This window comes from Stegodyphus dumicola, chromosome 11, assembly GCF_044657685.1.
Source record: "Stegodyphus dumicola isolate Sdum_Otavi_A_Nest chromosome 11, ASM4465768v1".
In the NCBI taxonomy this organism is placed as follows: Eukaryota; Metazoa; Arthropoda; class Arachnida; order Araneae; family Eresidae; genus Stegodyphus; species Stegodyphus dumicola.
Genome location: NC_140778.1, coordinates 40,327,148 through 40,350,055, shown reverse-complemented (window position 1 = coordinate 40,350,055; position 22,908 = coordinate 40,327,148). Strand labels below are relative to the sequence as shown.

At 32.9% G+C, this 22,908-nt stretch overlaps 1 protein-coding gene across 1 annotated transcript in view; it reads left to right on the top strand.

Annotated features, from left to right (window-relative positions):
- Positions 1 to 19,430: 19,430 nt before the first annotated feature.
- Positions 19,431 to 22,908, top strand: part of LOC146993901 (uncharacterized) — a 68,195-nt gene continuing 64,717 nt past the window's right edge. The window contains exon 1 of the mRNA XM_085826272.1: positions 19,431 to 20,313. Coding sequence (XP_085682398.1) covers positions 19,431 to 20,313 — 883 coding nt within the window. The remainder of the gene's footprint in view (positions 20,314 to 22,908) is intronic.

Sequence of the window (22,908 nt, the reverse complement as noted above, 5' to 3'; positions counted from 1 at the left end):
TATTTCTTTTATTACCAGTCATCGTGATTGAGTTGTGTTGTATTTTCGATTATAAACCACAGGAATGGCTTAATCATTTTTATTTGGATTTTAACCAAACTAATTTTGTGATTACAGCTAGTAGTTGTTAATTTGAATAATATTTCAAAAGGTTAGAATAATTTTGAATTTTAACCCATTATGTTGTGTGTTTACAGTTTTACATGTTTTTTTATTGCATTTTAAAAAGGTTTACCCAACTTAAGCGAACATACTTTGCAATTAGGCTCCCTTACATTTTGTGCTATATGAGGTTAAAAATTGAATGTGATTTCTGAGCTGATCATACAACTTATTAGATTGAAACTTTCTTAAAAATTAGCATTTCATAAGACGAAAAAGCACGAAAACTAAAAGCTAGTGGTCATTATCTAGAGGCACTTGGTATAATTTTCACCACCAGCGAATACATTTTCCGTTCAGGTAATTCGCATTATTATGAAATTAAGTATTATCACAATGATTTGTAGAAATTTTGTGTCCTCTTTCACATTAGTTTGATTACCATTAAAAATGAACATGAGTAATGCATCTGAAAATAACCTTATTCTATCTGAGTAACCTTATTCAAAGATATGAGGCTACATGTTTGATTATTTATATGACCTACCATTATAATCGTTTCTAGAATACTTCATTTTCACAATTATATTTTATTTTTCGCTAGCTCGTATAATGATGATTGAAGTTTCAGTGTTTTTCCTGTATTAAATCGGTGCGCACATTGATTACAGACATGCTGTTTAAAAAAATGAAATTTAAAGAAAAAAAGCGTTGTAAGAAAATGCAGATCAATTTTTTTTCACATTGTGACTCAATTTTTCATTCCTATTTGAGTCCCCTAAATTATGTCTGAATTGTAGCGGTTAATATTAAAATATGAAATCTAAATATCTCTGTTTCTAAAAAGTGTATTGTATTGTTGTTCTTTGCTTTTGATCAATATCAGCATTTATCTCTGATAACTTTTCATGAAAAATCTGCAATAACCCTTTACTAGCTTTTAAACAAATGAATGCAGCTTATAGAAGTTGGACTCTGAGATACTTCGGAAATTGTGTTCTTAAAATTATTAAAAGTATTTCGTATTTCTGCATGAAATGAAGCAGACATGGAAACAGGTTTCCATTCGATGATGCCGTCGATATTAAAAAATGTATTAAGTGTTTGAGATCATAATTATTATGATAAAAATGCAACCAATTAGTTACTCACTAGTTTTCTCACATAGCCGTGCGCTTTATATAATTTAAAATTACACCTGTGTGCGAGAGATTGTTGCATCTATTTAACGTATTTTAATGAAACTGCTTTGCCTATTTAAGGCAGAGCGGTGACTTTGAAATAAAAGATCTTACATCTACTGCTCTGCGCTTAAAAGTGTTTTATTCGGTTGTGATTCTCCGCAAAATCTTTCAGGAAGTTAGTTTAGATATTCGTTTTAGAACGTGAGCGTTGATGGTGCTGCTTTTGATATAAATTTGAAGTGATTTTAAAGAAATTCTATAAGTTCTTTTCTAAGGATGCATTCTCACTGTTAAGAGTAAATGGACATACTTCAAGCAAAACAAAATTACGAAATTAGCAGTTTCAAGATTTTAAAATATTTAAAAATGCATTTAGGCTTTAAAAAGCTGAATTATATTTCATTCAGGAGAGCTTTTCAAAATCTTCACAAGAAGGATTTATTAGTTAATGTTTTAAATAACCGTAAATCCTTTCTACTAAACTTTCGAATAATTAAGCGTATATATTAATCATTAATATAGTTTCCTCAGGAAAATGCCTAGATTTTTTTAAATTTCATGAAGATTCGCCTGATTCCTTTATTTTTATTCGAGCTGGAGCAAATTTGTAGTATTCAGCAATTTTATTCCTTGGCTGATGGTAGATCCCCCCCCCCGCTAGAAGCCATATAGACGTAAATTTCAATTTTCCAAGTGCTCCAATAATAAACAAAGCTGCATATTAATCTAGCAAATAGTCAAAGGGACAGCAATTCTCATAGTAGGACACTCGCCTTAATACAAACATTCAGCAGAGAGACTATCTGTTTGAAACTTTAATCCAGAGGAGTCCAGCTTCCCTAGTCCACACTGGAAGAAGAGGTATTTTGGACTACACAAAAAATTCCTAATATCAGTAGCTACTCATGACCTCCTAAATAAGCAAACCACATATTAGCATAGGTTTAATCGAAAATTCTCGGATTTTTTCAGATTTGAATCATGAAAGAAATTATTTAAATTCCCCTATAAGAGATAAAAGGATGGGGCTGATTGCATTTATTCAAATTTGCACAATGTGTACTATATAGAAGAAATGACATATATAGTAAACTTAAGAAGTGAATCAGTGATTTACTTGCGTTATATGGCGAGGCGTAACTGCCCTAATCTAAGGATGGGTTATGACAAAAATTAGCTTAAAAAGATATTAAAATAATTTTAAAAACTTTATTAATTTATGATTCTTTTAATGTAATGATAGCAACATAGAATTATTTTGACATTTTATTTTACATAAAATTTAATTGACAATTTTTTTCTCTTTGCAAGAAATAAAATTAATGTAATTTTCCCTTTAAATTTGTGAATATCTGTTTTGATTGAAGTGTTTGCAATTCTCAGGGTTTTCTCAAAATATTCGTCCTGTGCTCTGGTTCTGATTTCACTCTTAGTATGCTTTACTATTGAAAATATTTTTTCTCATATATTCTAGCTTTCAAATAATGATGACGATAAATAGCATATGATATGAGGCATATTTATTTCTCGTTAGGCATGATTTATAAAATTCCAGTCAAAGGACGTCATCAGTTTTCTCTGAGCTGAAAGTCACATGGCAATTCTGTGTATTCTGTTGAAATTTTGTAGGCAATATCTATATCGACTGTAAATAGAGTAGCAAATGTGCGTAATACCTTTTTGTTTCCCGAAAGTATTGAAATGTATTTTGATATTTTTGTGTCAAACTAAGAAGTAATTCTGCCTATTTTTTCCGTTTTTAGGGCTATGTGCAACCACATGGTTGAAATGTAAAAACAATATATGCATTTCTTTGGGCTTCCTTTATCTCCCCATTCAGCAGGCGATTTATTTCATTCCAAATCGGAGCGCCAAACAGAACTTTGTGCGTGTTGAAGGGAAATTTTACGATCGCAATCGTAAAATATGTCATCGGAGGCGGATTCTTGTTACATCTCTGATGCTTCTCCATTCGCTTCTTGGGTCGCACTGATACTTAATTTGGGCTGCGCATTGGTCAGAGACTCGACTTATTGTTATATAACATCAATAAAGACTTTTCAGGACTTTTATTCACTTTGCGATCTCGCTCGAAATTTTCGAATGGAAGTAAAATTAAGTCCGAATGTGATCGCGACCCACTTGAATAACACTGTTTTAAATAATTAGCAATTGCAACTTCAACAAAGGCGAACCCAGAGATTAGTAAAGTAGTTTCATAATGCAGTTATTTTACTAGCAATCCTGATGTAACATACCTGATGTAACATGTATGTAATCCAGAATTTAATGAAATTTTAAAATGTGGGCGATAAGGGAACTTTAGTCACAGATAAAAAATTGGGAAATTAATTTAAGATACGAATAGTCCGTTCGTATTTTCAAACAACTATGAATCTGGTATTCGGCAGTTTGCGATCATTTCTGCTATGAATGAAAATTCATATTTGCTGTAATGAAATATTTAAAAAAAAGAACATCATTTATGTATATTCATAATCATCTGTTCTTAGAATATTTTATTTTTATCACTAGGATTACTTTTAACGCAGATTAAAAAAAAAGGTTAAAAGGCCATTAAAATCTGAAATTATATGGCAGAAAATTGTGAGAGGTTTGTGAATTTCGGTTTAATTTAAAAGTGCATAATTAAAAGCGTGTATTTGCTACCACTCTATACCTATATTACGAAAAAACACTAATCATATAAGCCAGTGGTCTGAAACTAGAAGCCATTAAAGCAATCTTATGTGGCTCGCGAATGCATTTTGCATTCAGTTAATTAGCATTATTAGGAAATTATTTTTATGGCAAGAATTTTGAGAAAGTTTTAAGATTTTATTAGTTTGGAGCTCAGTTTCACACTATAGTAATTATCCATTAACGAACATGAGTACCACCTCTGAAAATCTATAAACTGTGATACAAGTCCTTTTCAAAGATTCGAAAGGACAGATTTGATTATTTATGGGACTTAGCCTTACAATCATTGTTAGAATATTTACTTTCATAATTATGTTTTACTTTTACTGCAAGTTGTATACTGATGATCAAAGTGACACAGACGTTCCAGCATAAAATCAATGTACACGTTGATTATAGGCGTAGTGATTAAAAAAAAAAATAGAAAAATTCTTGTAGCAAAATGCAGATCAATTTCAGTCAGAATCAATTTTTCCTACCAAGCTGAGCCTCGTAATTTATGTCAAATTTGTACAGATTATCAGAAAAGTATTAACATGGAGACTTAATCGTTCAGGAAATCTCAAGAGTACTTCGTATATGTTTCTAAACAAATGCATGATATTTTTATTCATTGTTCTCAAGCAGTCATTTATTTATCTCTGAAACATTTTAAAGAAAACTTGTTAAAGAATTTACTAACTTTTTAATAAATGAATGCAGCTTATGCAAGTTGGACTGTCAAATATTTCAGAAAATGTATTAGTGTAAATGTAAAAGTACAGGAACACGCCAATTTAATAAATATATATCTCGTAACTGTACTCTTTTGCTTTCCAGAAGCCTCGAGAAAATAGATTTTACCAGAATGTTCTCGTGCATGATTGGGTAGCTTATAAAAGCCGGAGCAAAATATCTCAGTTCAGTTGTTTACTTAGTGCTGTTATTGATTGTAGCGAATTCGCGGTGAGATCGGATTTTATCTGTTTTTCTGCGTTTTCAATTGAGTTCTATTTAATGTTTTAGTAGTTTAAAATATAAATACTGTGAGAAACTTCGATATTGTACGAATATCTCTGAGGAAATTTCAGTATTTTGTTTTATTGCTTGGGATAAGAATAAATTTTATTAACCTTTTATCGACTTGTGCATTCAATCCATCACGAACCCGTACGTACGCAACAATATTATACAACTGACTTCAAATTTGAGAAATGAAACTAACGTCTGTTTCGATTGAAATGGTTGTATTTCTCACGAAGTTCTCAAGGTGTTCCTCTGATATTCAGGTTCTAATTTTACTCTCAGCGTGTTTCACTACTGAAAGGATTTGTTCATAAATATATGTGGTACCAAATAATGACGACAGGGAATAACGCATGACTTGGAGTGAGGCATATTTAACTCTCGGTAGGCTTGATTTATACAATTCCAACGAAGAGTCGCCATCAGTTTTCCCTTCAGCTAAATGCCATACAGCACCTCCGAGTTTTGTACTTGAACATTTGTTAGCAATATCTGTATCGACTGTAAAAGTATACAAATTTTGATTTCTTTCCCTAAAATCTTGAAATTGGTTTTGATATTTTTGTATCCAATCAAAACATAATCCAGCGTATTTTTCTCCAGTTTTAGGTTTATATTAGTCTATTGTGCTGAAATGTAAATGACTGAATTATTTCGGCTGGCTTTAGCCGACTATTCAGGATGCTGAAAAGAAATAATCTTTTTCTGCATTTTTGCGACTCTATTTACAGTTGATATAGATATTGCCAAAACATTTTCAACAGAATGCACACAATTGGTATGTGAGATTCAGATTAGAGAAAACTGATGACGTCTTTCTTTTGGAATTTTATAAATCATGACTAAAGGTAAATAAATATGTCTCATTGTCATGTGTTATTTATCGTTATCATTATTTGGAAGCTAGAATATTTGAGAAAAAATATTTTTAATAGTAAATCATACTAAGCGTGAAATGAGAAACAAAGCACGTAACGAATATCTTAAGAGCTCCCAGAAAATTGCAAACATTCCAGTCAAACCAGATATTCACAAATTTAAAGGGAAAATTACATAAATTTTATTTCTTACGAGGACAAACAAATTTTCAATTAAATTTTATGTGTACAGTGTAAACTAAAATGTCAAAAATGATTCTATGTTGCTATGATTACATTAAAAGAATCATAAATTAATAAAGTTTTTAAATTATTTAAATGCATTTTTGTCATTTTTGTCATCATCTATCCTTAGAGTAAGGCAGATACGCCTCGCCATTTAAAATCTAGTAAATCACTGATTTACTTAAGTTTTCTATATTTGTGATTTCTTGTATACAGTACATATTGTGCAAATTTGAATAATGCAGTCAACCCCATAAATTTATCTCTTATATGGGAATTTTTTATTAAACCCAAGCTAATATGTGGTTTACTTATTTGGGAGTTCATGGGTAGCTACTGACATTAGAAATTATTTGTGTAATCCAAAATATCTCTTCTTCCAGTGTGGCCCAGGAAAGCTGAACGTCGGACTCCTCTGCATTAAAGCGTCAAACAAATAGTCTCTATAATATAGCTGCTGAATGAGTGTATTAAGGGGAATATCAGTTTATGAGGATTTCTGCCCCTTGGATTATTTGCCAAATAAATATGCAGCTTTGTCTATTATTGGAGCATCTAAGAATATTGAAGGTTACCACTATGTGGCTTCTAGTGAGGGAGACCCACCATCAGCCAAGGAATAAAATTGTTGAATACTACAAGTTTGATCTAGCTCAAATAAAAAAAACGGAATCAGGCGGATTTTCGTAAAATTAAAAAATCAAGTCATTTTCCTGAGGAAACTATATTAATGATTAACATAGACGTTTTATTGTTTGAAAGTTTAGCAGGAAAGATTTACGGTTATTTAAAACTTTAAATGATAAATCCTTTTTGTGAAGATTTTGAAACACTGCCCTGAATGAAACATATTTCAATCTTTTTAAATACTTCAAAATCTTGAAACTGCTAATTTCGTAATTTTGTTTTGCTTGAAGCATGTGCATTTGTCCTTAATACTGAGCACGCATCCTTAGAAGAGAACTTTTAGAACTTCTTTAAAATTCCTTCGACTTTATATCAAGCGTAGAACCATCGTTGCACGTCTAAATCAGATATCTAAACTACCTATCTGGAATGTTTTTCGGGGAATAACAAACGGAAAAAACAATTTTATAACCACAAAACAAAGTAGTAGACATAAGATATGTTATTCCAAAGCCACTGCTCTGCCTTAAATAAATAAAGCAGTTTCATTAATAAAAATTCGGAAACATCGAACAATTCGCACACTTCTGAATTTTAAATTACACAAAGTTCAAGACTATACGCGAAAACTAGTGAGTAACAAACTGGTTATATTTTTTATTATAATAATTATAATTTCAAACTGTAAGTACATTTTTAAGTATCGATGGCATCATTGAATGGAAACATGTTTCCATGTCAGGCGCATTTCATGAAGAAATACGAAATATGTTTAATAATTTTAAGAATACAATTTTCGAAGTATTTGAGAGCCCAACTTTATAAGCTGCATTCATTTCTTTAAAAGGTAGTAAACGGTTATCACAGATTTTCTGAAAATGTTATCAGAGATAAATGCTGATATTGATCAAAAGCAATGAACGACAATATAATACATTTTTAGAAGCAGAGATATATATATTTCATATTTTAATATTAATCGCTATAAGTCCGACATAATTTAGGTTGCTCAAACATGCATGAAAAATTGAGTCACACTGTGGAAAAAAATTGACCTGCATTTTCTTACAACGTTTTTTCTTTAAATTTGATTTTTTTAAACAACATATCTGTAATCATTGTGCGCACCCATTTAATACTGGAAAAACACTGAAACTTCAATCATCATTATACAAGCTAACAAAAAAAAAAAAATAATTTTGAAAAAGTAGTACAGGTGACAGGTGACAGGTGACGGAGGACGCGGACGCCTGGCGTCTAACAGAGGTAAACAGGCATATGTCCCACACCCTCCCCTATCTAGACGCAACAACTCCCTGTGGCCCCATAAGGACGCTCCGGGAGTTTATCGATACTTCAACATAAATTACTACTTACTCATAAATTACTGCCTACTGATAACATATAAATTCTGCTTTTTCGTAAATTATCGCATACACATAAGTTACTGCTTGTGCTTGTACCTGAATTACTGCTTACACATAAATTACTGCTTACACATGAAATACTGCTTACACATGAAATACTGCTTACATTAATATGACTACATTAATATGGTGCATTAATATGATGCTCAGTTAGATATACATGCTACATTACACGTTAATTTGATACATAATTACACATTGTTATGATACAAATACTGAAAAATACTGCTTACACATTAATATGATACACAATTGCATAATACATTGTACATATGGCAACATTCAGATCGCAGTTCACTCATATTGGGTTATTCAGTGCGGAGTATGAAACAAAATGCTGTTTCAGTTAAAGAATATATTACATAGTTGCAATGCACCGTTGCATTACACACATATACTGTTGCACTATACATAACTGCTACTTTACACATAAGTTACTGCCTGCTGATGACACATAAATTATTACTTATATAAGTTACTGCTTACACTTAAAATTCTGGTTACACATTAATATGATACATTATTACATATAGCATTGTACATATGGCAACATTCGGATCACAGTTTACACGTATTTGGTTATTCAGTGCGGAGTATGAAACAGCATGCTGTTTCAGTCAGGGATTATATTACATAGCTGCATTGTGCATAGTTGCGTTATACCATTGCATTACATACATATTCTGTTGCATTGTACATAAATTACTACGTACTCATGAATTGCGTATTATTGTTTACACATAAATTACTACTTACACTTGAATTAATGCTTGCACATAGAATGCTACTTACACTTTAAATGATACATAATTATATATACTCATTACATTACACATTAATATGATACATGATAACACATTAATATAATACAAATACTGCTTACACATTAATATGATACATTACTGCCTACGCTTGCACCTTGTTACAGCTTATGCATAAATTACATGTATAAGATTACATACATATTCAGTTGCACTGTACGTAAATTACTACGTACACAGGAATTGCTGCCTACTGATGATGCATAAGTTCCTGCTTACGCATAAGTTACTGTTTACATATGAAATACTGCTTACACATTAGTATGACACATAAATACTCATAAATTACTCCTTACACATAAGTAACTGCTTACACATTAGTGTGATACGTAAATACTCATTAATTACTGCTTACACATTAGTATGATACAAAAATACTCATTAATTACTGCTTGCACGTAAGTTACTGCTCACACATATTCCTGCTTACACATGATTTGCTGCTTGTACAGACAATACTGCTTACGTATTAATATGATACATAATTACATATACCCATTACCTTACACATTAATATACTTAAATATATGCATTACATTACATATTATTACTCATAAATTACTGCTTACACTTGGGTTGCTGCTTGCACATAAAATACTACTTATACATCAATATGATACATAATTACATACACATTATATACATACATTATTACATATACACATTACACATTAATATGATACATAATTAAGCACACACATTTGAAATACATGACAAATAAATATACATAGAGAAAACACAGTTCAACACAAAATATACAAAACATAACAGTACAATGATACAAAGTACACACAATACGACATTAAACAGCATAAAAACCCCGCCGAAAAAGAAGTACAGTAACCCGGGGATTCTCCGAAATTGTGCGCAGCGCTAGGTTTCCAAATAACATATCCGAAACAGTGTAGTTGTGTTTCTTGCTTGGTGGACGCATTTTTATCATTTGAAACATTTGTTGACATTATTGTAAGTTTAAATTTGTATAATACTATAACGATTAATACAGTGACAAATATTATGATCTTTAGTTTTTATCATGGGTGATAATAAAAAACAAGAAAGGAAAGCAACCAGAAAAAGCATTTCACTGGAAACTCAAATGCAAGTGATTAGAGATTAGATTCTGGTGAACGTCAATCTCAAATTAGTGCTGCATTGATTTTGGCAACTTCAACAATAAGGACAATTCTTAAGAATAAAGAAAAAATACTATCATCGGCAACTGCAACTACGTCAAGCTCTGCAACTAGAATTACCCGTTCTAGAAATAACATTATAGAGGAAATGGAAAAACGACTGTCTATATGGATTGACGACGAAATTGAACGAAATATGCCATTAAGCCAATCTATTTTAATGCCTTCTTAACAAAAAGGCAGAAAATTGGAAACCCAGAATAGACTGAATGATCTGACTGAGAATTTTATTTGTTTTTAAAAGTATATGCGTTTATATTGTTTTTATTCTTGTAAGAAATAAATGTTTGATTTTATTTTTATTAAAAAAACATTATTAAATTTAATGCCTAACCATTTTTTATCCGTCTTCCCCTAACCCCATTATTTACATGTTAAGATAGCCTCGCTTAGCGCTGTTTCGCATTACGCTCTACTTCGATGGAACGTATCCCCCGCGTTAAGCGGGGTCTTACTGTATTCTAAAAACGACTATAATGATAGGTCGCATAAATAATCAAACAGGTGACTTCATATCTTTAAATAAGATTTATAGCTCTGATTGTAATCTTATACAAAGTGCATATTTTGCAGAGACGTTACTCGTGTTCATTTTTAATGATAATCAAACTAATGTGAAAGAAGACACAAAACCACTAAAATCTTAAAATTTCTACAATTCATTGTCATAATACTTAATATGATAATAATGCAAATTAACTGAACGAAAAATGTGTTGGCTGGTCGCAAAAATTTCACCAAGGGCCTATAGATTAAGACCGCTAGCTTTGTCTTCGTGTCTCTTCGTCCTATGAAATGCTAATTTTTAACACAGTTTTAGTCTAATATGTTGTATCATCAGCTCGGAAATCACATTCTATTTTTAACCTCAGATAGTAGAAAATATAAGGAGTCTAATTACAAACAATGTTCGCTTGAGTTGGGTAAACCTTTTTACAATGGAAAAAAAAAAAAAAACTGTGAACACACAACATAACGGGTTAAAATTCAAAATTATCCTAACCTTTTGAAATATTAGTCAAATTAACAACTGCTAAATGTAATCACAATGTAAGTTAAGTGAAAATCCAAATAAAAATGAATAAGCCATTCCTGTTGATTTTAACCAAATATATAACCAAATATGTGCTAGAAGTCTGACGTAATTTACGTGAGGCATGAAAATTAAATAGACATTGAAATAGGCATGGAAAATTGACAGGAGAAGCAAATACCGCATTCGAAAGGTTAAAAGAAGCCCTTATCAATGCCCCTGTTTTGAAATTCCCGGAGGGGGACGAAAACCTGGAAATTGCAGCAGATGCGTCGGACCATGCTGTGGGTGCGGTTCTTATGCAAAATGGCCATCCTTTGGCATTTTTTAGTAAAACGTTGAATCATACACAAAGGAATTATACAGCTACAGAGAGAGAAACATTAGCCGTATTAATGGCTGTACACAAATTTCGAGTTTATTTCGGCAAAGCGAAAGGAAAACAATATAGCTGACGCACTTTCTCGTATAAAACTGGACGATGAAGGCAATGAACTTAAATGCGCTGTGTTGACTTCAAAAATTTTAGATTCTAGAGATACAATTATTGCTGAATTGAAAGCTGATCCTGAATTTGGAAGTATCTATGCGTATTTGAAAGACCCCGAAAGCTTTCAACACACAGATATCGATGAGATAAGAAATAGAGCAGAAAACTATGAAATAATAGATAATTTATTATTTTGTACGAAAACAACAAACGAAAACCTGGAATACAAACCAGTCATCCCAGCCTCGCTTCGTATAAGCATTTTGAAGGAATTACACGACGCGAAAACAGTGGGTCATTTAGGGGTCAGAAAGGCTTTAAAAAGGGTACGCGAGGCGGTATATTTCCCGCAATTATACAAAATAGTAACTGCGTATGTCAGGTCCTGCAATAAATGTCAGTTAATAAATGATATTAATTACAGCCCGGCCGGTATATTCGCGCTACATTTCCGAATGAAATTTTAGGCATAGATCTTCTTGGTCCTTTCCCCCAGAGTGAGTTAAATAAAACTCGTTTTCTTTTAGTAATTGTAGATCATTTTCCAAAATGGCCAGAAATTCTTCCACTTAAACGCGCGTCAGCCAAAACAGTCGCAGATGCATTCTTACACAAATACATTTTAAAATACAGTGAACCGATAAGAGTCATTAGCGATAACGGTAAACAATTCGTTAGCCAAATATTTGAAAACATATGCACTGGACTTGGTATACGCCACATCAAAATGGTTCCGTATAGACCACAGGCTAACATAGGAGAAGGAGTTAATAAAAACATTGTAAAAATAATTCGAAGTTATGTTAGCACACATCACAAGCGCTGGGATGGCTACATAAATGAGTTAGCTTTTGCTTTAAGAACGGTGTTGGATGCATATTTAATATTTGCATTTCTTTTTTTTTTTTTTTTTTTTTTTTTGTATATTTTATTTCCTCACTGCTTAATTTTATGTTATGATTTTTGCAATAATCTTGTTACTGGCAACGTGCTTTATTTTACTATAAAGTTTGTGTGAATGGCAACAGTTGTTCATGTTTATGTTTCAGTAGAATAGCGTTCTTAGCCGCACTGCGCTGCAGGCAATATTTCTCTTAAAGAATTTTATGTTTTAGAATAACAATAAAGTTTATTATACAAAGCTGATGCTTTTTAGTTCAAGGCAACTATTTGGTTCCCCAGGTGAGGCATTTAAATGCTATTTAATGTGTTATTATTATATGCTTTAGAACTGTGTTTAACGAACTTTTAAGTACTGGTACTGCGAATCGTCTGCGTGACGTCAGAAAGATAAGCGGAAATATTTTTTGCTGCTTAAGTATCTTGTTGAAGTTATTTGTGATTATTAATCATTATTCATGGTAATAATGACAGAATTAAATGAATCTGATCTTAAAAGATTAAGAGGACGAACGAAATCTACCCTAACGCGGCTTCACAATAGTTTCAGTAATCAGTTAAGTTTAACGGAATTAAAAGCACGATTAGAAAGAATTGAACAAATATTTAAAGAATTTGATCAATATGATGCTGCTTTACCCGAAGAAGCTTCTGAAATTGCTGAATTCGAAGCTAAATATTTTGAAACGAAAGTAATGTATCAATCCGCCATTGAATCCGTAACGGCCAGAAATGTTTTGATTTCAAATCCCACTGCAGTTGAAGCTAGCTTTAAACTTCCGTGGTTAAACATTCCGAGTTTCAATGGTAAATATACTGATTGGCTTAATTTTAAAGATCTGTACATGGCGACAGTTCATACCAATCAGTCATTAGCGAAAATTCAGAAATTCCAATATTTGATAGGACTTTTAAAAGACGAACCAGCTGCTATTATTAAGCACATTCCGATTTCCGAAACTACATACGATGAGGCTTGGGACAAATTGATGAATCGTTATGATAGAAAAAATCAAATAGTAATGTCGCTTGTCAGAACATTTCTTGAGCAACCCAAAATTACTAGCTCTGATTCTGTTAATCTAAGAAAACTATCTGATACATCTGATGAAGTTATCCGTGGATTAAAATCTCTTGGCGAAAAGGCTTCGTCTAGAGATGTTTGGCTAATTTATTTTTTGTTAGAAAAAGTCGATCCAGAAACGCGCCATTTATGGTCACAAAAAAAAATGGTGAAGAAGAATTTCCTACCTTGGAATGTTTTTTGGAATTCTTAAACTCAAGATGTGTTTCACTTGAAATGTTAAACACTTATAATAATGAAAAGCGAGTATCGCATAAAAATCAGTGCTCTGTTTCGAAGAATGTTTCACATAATAATAAAAATTCTGTTCTAAAATGTAAGCATTGCAATGGTTCTCATTTTTTATCAAAGTGTTATAAATTTAAAGGTGCAGATATTACGACTAGGAAAAATATCATTCGCAAGAATTTATTATGCTTCAATTGTTTCGGAAATCATCAATTAAAATTTTGTTCATCGCAGAATGTGTGTTCTATTTGGAAAGCAAAACACCATACTTTACTGCATGAAGATAATAAAAGTGTTAACGTAGTTGTGTCAAATTCATCTTCATCTGATGAACAAATTTCTAATTCAGACGAACAAAATAATATTTCGAGTTTTTCTATTCAGGGTCAGAGTACTTCATTTTTACCAACGGCGGCAGTAATAATTTACGATTCTGCTGGTCAAGGTCACGAATGTATCATTCTTTTTGACAGTGGAAGTGAAGCTTCTTTCATCAGTGAATCATTTATTCGACAATTAAATATACGCAGACAAAATGCCCGTATTTGCGTAAAGGGACTTGGTGATTCTGAAACAGCTTTGACTCGTGGTTATGTAAATGTAAAATTGTTTCCGAAATCTGAGTTGAAAAAAAATGGTGTTTTAATACAAGCATATATTCTTAAAAAATTAACTTCGCATTTGCCTTCAGTAAAGATTGATAGCAAGGACCTTGATTATTTGAATACAATTAATCTTGCAGATCCGAATTTCAGTACGCCCAAACAAATAGACATGATAATTGGAGCTGACTATTTCTTTTCTCTGCTTCAGCCAGGGCAGATTGTTGGCTATAAAAATGTAATTGCGCAAAATACTATTTTTGGTTGGGTTGTATCAGGCAGAAGTAAAACAGAAGGCAATACTCCGCATCCCATTAGTGTTGATTATATATTTATATGATATAATTTAAAGTTTATTATATATATGATTTAAAGTTTCGTATTCTTGCATGAACTCCTTGTATTGCCTACCAAGTTCTTTATCTAAATCAAATTTTCTTTCCATGGATAGAAGACGAGAAATAGCCAAAGGTTTGGAGTCGCCTAACTCTTCAGCATTACTGAAAATGGGCAGTCGGACAACAAATCTGCCATTTCCGTTTACTCGATAATTTTCTTTAAAATGCTTCTCACAAAACTCTTCTTCAATCGTTGATTTCTGATTTTGGAACGTTAATTCTTCCAACTCCCAAAAACGCTTAAGTGTTGCATCGACGTTATCCTCAATATGTAAACTAATGCGATTAACACTAATGGGATGCGGAGTATTCCCTTCTGTTTTAATTCTGCCCGATACAACCCAACCAAAAATAGTATTTTGCGCAAATACATTTTTATAGCCAACAATCTGTCCTGGCTGAAGCAGAGAAAAGAATCAGTCAGCTCCAATTATCATGTCTATTTGCTTCGGCGTACTGAAATTCGGATCTGCAAGATTAATTGAATTCAAATAATCAAGGTCTTCGCTGTCAATCTTTACTGAAGGCAAATGCGAAGTTAATTTTTTAAGAATATATGCTTGTATTAAAACACCATTTTTTTTCAACTCAGATTTCGGAAACAATTTTACATTTACATAACCACGAGTCAAAGCTGTTTCAGAATCACCAAGTCCCTTTACGCAAATACGGGCATTTTGTCTGCGTATATTTAATTGTCGAATAAATGATTCACTGATGAAAGAAGCTTCACTTCCACTGTCAAAAAGAATGATACATTCGTGACCTTGACCAGCAGAATCGTAAATTATTACTGCCGCCGTTGGTAAAAATGAAGTACTCTGACCCTGAATAGAAAAACTCGAAATATTATTTTGTTCGTCTGAATTAGAAATTTGTTCATCAGATGAAGATGAATTTGACACAACTACGTTAACACTTTTAATATCTTCATGCAGTAAAGTATGGTGTTTTGCTTTCCAAATAGAACACACATTCTGCGATGAACAAAATTTTAATTGATGATTTCCGAAACAATTGAAGCATAATAAATTCTTGCGAATGATATTTTTCCTAGTCGTAATATCTGCACCTTTAAATTTATAACACTTTGATAAAAAATGAGAACCATTGCAATGCTTACATTTTAGAACAGAATTTTTATTATTATGTGAAACATTCTTCGAAACAGAGCACTGATTTTTATGCGATACTCGCTTTTCATTATTATAAGTGTTTAACATTTCAAGTGAAACACATCTTGAGTTTAAGAATTCCAAAAAACATTCCAAGGTAGGAAATTCTTCTTCACCATTTTTTTTTGTGACCATAAATGGCGCGTTTCTGGATCGACTTTTTCTAACAAAAAATAAATTAGCCAAACCTCTCTAGACGAAGCCTTTTCGCCAAGAGATTTTAATCCACGGATAACTTCATCAGATGTATCAGATGGTTCCAGTTGTTGAGAATGAAGAAAATAAGCAAGTATATTATCTACCGCATCATGCTGTTGTTAAACCAAGTAGCTCTACCACTAAACTTCGTGTAGTATTTGACGGTTCATGTAAACCTAACAATTCAGTTTCTTTGAACTCTGTTTTAGGGGTAGGTGCAAGACTACAACGAGATATATTTTCAATATTGCTCAACTTTTATATACATAAAATAGCTTTTTCTGCTGACATAGAAAAAATGTACCGCCAGATTTTAGTAGATAATGAGGATCAACATTTACAAAGAATTGTTTGGAGAGAATCTGTTAATTCAAAAATGCAGACATATAAATTATGTACAGTTAGTTATGGCACTGCATCTGCACCATTTTTAGCAACACGCTGTTTGTGGCAAATTGCTTTGGATGCAGAACAGGATCATCCTCATGTATCCTCCGTTCTTAAAAATGATTTCTATGTAGATGATTGTTTATCTGGAGCAAACAGTTTAGAGGAAGCAGTTGACCTATGCTCTAAGCTTTCACAGCTATTACAGAAACGTGGATTTAATTTAAGGAAATGGAGGTCAAACTGCTCAAAGCTTCTCGAAAATTTATCCATTGATAATCATGAAGAAGATGACCTGGAAGTTCACTCAGATGAATGTGCCAAGGCTTTAGGGCTGTTTTGGAACTCTACAGAAGACGTATTTTTATTTAACATTTCTATGGATTTTGGGACTGAAATTACTAAAAGAATGTTCATTTCTCAATCTTCTAAAATCTTTGATCCTCTTGGCTTGCTATCACCATGTACAGTCAAGTTGAAAATGTTTTATCAGCAATTGTGGTTTTTAAAACTTGACTGGGATGCCCCACTGCCTAAAGAATGGGAAGAGAAGTTGCAGCGACTTCAAAAAGATCTTAAGGCTCTCAAAAATGTTAAAATTTCGAGGTGGCTTCAAACTACGTCTAACCACATCTATCTGCATGGTTTTTGTGACGCGTCAGAATCTGCTTACGCTGCTGTTATCTACTGTGTTCAACCAACATCTCACGACAGAAATGAAGTCAATTTGGTGGTTGCTAAAACCAAAGTTGCTCCCATTAAACAAGTGTCCATACCTAGACTGGAACTCCTAGGTGCATTGCTCTTTGCCAGATTAATCAAAGCTGTTCGTAAAGCCTTCTCCACCACTGAAATTTCCTTTCACGCTTGGACTGACTCTAAGGTTGTTCTCTGTTGGTTAGCAGCTCATCCTCTAAAATGGAAGCTTTTTGTGGCAAACAGGACTTCAGAAATATTAGATGCTGTTCCCTATCAACAGTGGAGCTATATTTCGTCGAAACAGAATCCTGCCGATCTTCCTTCTAGAGGAATCGATCCTAAAGTTCTACCGAACATATCCCTATGGTGGCATGGGCCATCATTCTTAGCGTTCGACAGTTCAAAGTGGCCTCTACAATGTTCTGTCAGTAATGAGACTAACAGCGATGCAACTGTCTTAACTGAACAAAGGACAAAATCAATTTTTTGTACAACAGCTTATTTGACTAATAACACTCTGGACAATTTATTTCAGAACTGTTCTTCTTTATCTAAAATAGTTAATGTAATTTCTTTTTGTTTAAGATTTATTTCTAGGTGCAAAGAACGGGTCTTTGGTTCTGAAGATAATAGGTTAAAAAGTCCTGCAGTAGTACCTTCATCTAATGAAAGGCAAGCAGCTATGAAGTTGATCATTAAATGGATCCAGTTTGTGCACTTCCATAAAGATATAAAGGATCTCAAAAATAATTCATCTTTAAGTCCTAAAAGTGTTTTAAGCTCACTTTTTCCTTTTCTAGATGATGATGGTGATTTACGGGTGGGAGGTAGGCTGCAAAATTCTGACTTGTCATTCAATGCTAAGCATCCCATAATTATACCAGGTCAACACAGGATTGCTTTGTTGCTTGTTAAACAATATCATGTAACTTATATGCATGCAGGGCCCAGTTTACTAGCTAACATTTTAAAGCAAAGCTATTGGATTGTAAATGGTAAGAAACTTATTCAGTCTTTTATCCATAAATGTATTGTTTGTCAGAGATATAAATTGTCATCTAGTAATCAATTAATGGCAATATTAGAGTTGTTACAGTGAAAACTGTTAATGGTTATTTTAAAATACCCGTAGTAAAACTTTTACCGTTGCCATTGCATCGGGAATGATCTATGTTAATGCAATGGCAAGGGTGGGAGTTAATGTTGGATGCATATTTAATATTTGCATTTCTTTTTTTTTTTTTTCGTATATTTTATTTCCTCACTGCTTAATTTTATGTTATGATTTTTGCAATAATCTTGTTACTGGCAACGTGCTTTATTTTACTATAAAGTTTGTGTGAATGGCAACAGTTGTTCATGTTTATGTTTCAGTAGAATAGCGTTCTTAGCCGCACTGCGCTGCAGGCAATATTTCTCTTAAAGAATTTTATGTTTTAGAATAACAATAAAGTTTATTATACAAAGCTGATGCTTTTTAGTTCAAGGCAACTAAACGGCAAATCACGATACTACGGGAAAACCCCAGCAGAATTATTTTTAGGACGAAAGTTAATTTCGCCATTAGATAAATTATTCTTTGTACAACAAAGAGAGCAAGAATTTAAACAGAAAGATGTGCAAACATTGGTTAAATCGCAGAATAGGCTGCATCAGTCGATGCTGTGTTTACTTCTCTTATGCTTGGACACGCCTTTTTATGACGTAATATTGGTTACGCCTCTTCTTCAAAACAAGTTATAAGTATGCTATAGCTTCGTATTTAAAGAAAACTTAAATTATATTTTAACTAAGTTGAAATGGTAGGTTTAAAATGTTATGTGCGAGATTTTTTAAATTATAAATCTACTTTTGTGTGTTTTGTGGTATTGTTAGCATTTAACGCAACGAATTATCTCTCACAAATGTATTATTAAGATACCAAACGATTGAAAATGATCATTAGAAAATATTGAATGCATGAATTAAAAATTATAACCGTAACTTCTGAAAATACAGAAAAGAATTCTTTTGCTTAAAGAATGTTTTGATTATTCATGAGTGTGTCTAATTCGGTGCTTACTGCAGAATGGATGAGTATCTGAATCTGGATTTTTTTAATCAGTTGGAGCGAAGAAGCAAAAAGCGCGTAATTGAGTGGTGTATGGAGAAAGGTTTGATTGCAATATCGTATAAGTGCCCGATTTGTGGAACAAATATGAAACTAGTAGAGCGAAAAAACCGTATAGACGGTTTTGAGTGGATGTGCAGAGTTACTGGAGGCGAATGTAGGCATCAAATTTCAAGGTCAGTTCGAAAGAACTCCTGGTTTGCGAAGAGTAAATTGAGCATGTGTGATGTTTTGCGAGTTACCTATATGTGGTTGGGTAAGTGTGGGAATGATTTTATACGAACGGAATTACGTATTGCTAAAAATACGGTGACAGATTGGAAAAGTTTTTGTAGAGAAGTATGCATGGAGTTATGTTTGAAGGAGAATGTTAAGTTGGGTGGGGAAGGTGTCATTGTCGAAATCGACGAAAGCAAGTTTGGCAAGCAAAAGTATCATAGAGGGAAAAGAGTCGAAGGAAAATGGGTTTTTGGTTTGGTTGAGAGAGGAACAGATAAATGCGTCTTTAGAGTTGTTGAAAACAGAGGTGCCGAAACATTGCTAGAAATCATTAAAGAGAATGTTCTACCAGGATCGATTATTATATCCGATTGTTGGAAAGCGTACGACTGTCTCGAGTTCGAAGGGTATGCGCACCTGAAAGTCAATCATAGCTTGAGTTTTAAAGATCCAGAAACAGGTGCGTATACCAATAGTATTGAAGGAACTTGGGCGGCAATCAAAAGAAGTTTCCGTGGCTCTAGTAAGGCAAAAGGACAGTTTGATTCCTATCTTGCGGAATATATTTGGAGAAGGAAACACAAGAAATCTGACGCCAGCCAACTGATGCGTATATTTCTCAGTGAGATCACAGCCATATATTCTGCAAAAGGAGAGGACTGAAGGTAAGTTTCATTTATTATTATTGACTTAAGTAAAATATTGGGTGCTTTTCTAATATGGCAGTTTGGATGTTTGATAGTTGCATTATTCTGGCAGCTTTATTTTTGTTTTGTATAATTTTTCTGGACACATTTTTTGCAACTCGAATCAATGGAGTTGGTTCCGCGCGAGTTTCTGAAATTCTCTGATTTCTTAAAGTGAAAGTAAATTTCTGAGTATATGAGCAATGGAGAATTTATTTAATGTCTGATTTTTTTAAGTAAAATAGATCGATGTTCACATGGGCAAAGCCAATGTGGTGCGCGATGCCGAGTTTGTGCAATTCTGGGATGTTTTTTTAAGTGAAAATAGATCGATGTGCACATGGGCAAAGCCAATGTGGTGCGCAATGCCGAGTTTGTGCAATTCTGGGATGTTTCTTTAAGTGAAAATAGGTCGATGTGCACATGGGCAAAGCCAATGTGGTGCGCAATGCCGAGTTTGTGCAATTCTGGGATGTTTTTTTTAAGTGAAAATAGATCGATGTGCGCATGGGCAAAGCCAATGTGGTGCGCAATGCCGAGTTTGTGCAATTCTGGGATGTTTTTTTAAGTGAAAATAGATCGATGTGCACATGGGCAAAGCCAATGTGGTGCGCAATGCCGAGTTTGAGCAATTCTCTGATTTTTCTTCAAGTGAAAATAGATAAATGAGCACATGGACACCGAGTTTGTGGAATTCTTTGATGTTTTTCGAGGGAATACTGATCGTTGTGTAAAAGGGAAAACGAGGTTGTGCGTGATGTCGAGGAGTAATGTAACTTTATTTACGTGCAATGTTTAACATATCGTTTGTGTATTTTAAATTTGTATTGTTGTTTTAATTGTGAATTATATTTAAGACATAATTTTTCATTTAAATTGTATTTTTAACTTTTTGTTTTTTGATATGTTTATAACGCTTTCCGACTTACGATATATATGGATAGTTCGACGATCGACTCAACAGTAGCAAAACTGTAAACTTTAACTCTTGAAGTAACGTTTACCTCATATTTTAATACGTAGTGTTTGGTATCGTAATTGCACTTGATAATATGAGTTCATTGATAATATGTGTGTGTGTGCGTATGTGAAGCATTACTTAGAGTTCCAAGTTTGTAGTATTTATTTTATTATATTATTTTCTTTGAGAGATGTTCTGAGAAATTAGATTTTTTTATTTATTAATGCGTAGAATTGTAGCATATCTACACAGAATATGGCGTGATTTAGGAATTTTATAAACTGATATGAAAGCAGTGTAATGATGTTCACATGCAATAAAAAATATTCTTTTTTTATTAATGTAAAGTTGAAAATTTTTAGAAATAATGAAAATTGTCTAATTATTGGTATGTAAGGAATTATGTCGTTACGTAGCAAGAAGGTAATTTGTAAAAATGATAAAATTGAAATGTTCCACAATATGAATTTAAATTTAAAAAAAAGTTAATTTGTATAAATAAAAAAAATAATAATAATTTAATAAAAATCTTTGAATATATTGAAGCTATACAACTATTAGAGACTGCGACGTTGTTTATCGTTTTAATAATTGGTAGAATTCGCTCACTGTATCATGGTAATTTTACATATAAACAATTTATTATACTTATTATCAGTAACGCCTAAGCTTAAATGTTATAAATGTAAATTAAAAGTAAAGAATTTGATATTAATTTACAATAATAAACAATTTATTATTGTTATTTTAAAGAGAAAATAGAAAGTGCACATAGTGTAAATGTGAGACTACATTGTGACGTCATAAGCTGAGTCCCACCCATTTAATGACGTCACGAAGCTCCTCCTACTGAACTTTGTTGATGCTGCCTATTCTGCGCTTTTACCCAAACACTTATTGACCAGGCGGTTAAAAGATCGGATACGGCAAGAAGTAGGCAAAAGTTATACTATGATAGAAAACGCCGTGAAGCAGATTTTAAAGTTGGAGATAAAGTGTTGAAGCGGAAATTTTCTTTATCAAGTGCCCCAGACAATTTTACTGCAAAGTTAGCTCCAAAATTTGAAGGCCCTATGTAATTCAGGAAATCAAGGGAGTCACCTTAAGAACAAGAGAGGGGAAATCTGTAAAGCAAGTCCCGACCAGGTGAAAAATATTATAATCAAAATGATTTTGAAATCCTTGAAAGTTTCTTGCTGGACTCAAGCGTAAAAGAAGTAGAAGGTCCAGAAATAACGTCACCCGTTCCACAACCCAAGAAGCAGAGAACAAGAAGAGAAACCTAGCCGTTCTATAAGTCATGCGACGGTACCGAAAAGAAGAAATGAAAACGTCAGACTCCAGCATTTAAGAAATACAAGAAAGCAAAGCCGCCGCGTAAAGACACTTTGGTAAAGAGGAAAACGCTACTTACAACGTATCGCAGTAGAAATTCTACATCGAGTAGAACGCTTCCAGGGCCAGAGAGTCAGGTGCAAACAAGGCCGCCGTTCCCGAGAACGAAAAGACAGCAGGAGGAACGAAAAGACCACCACCAACAGAAGAAATCCAAGCACGATTCCAGACCGGA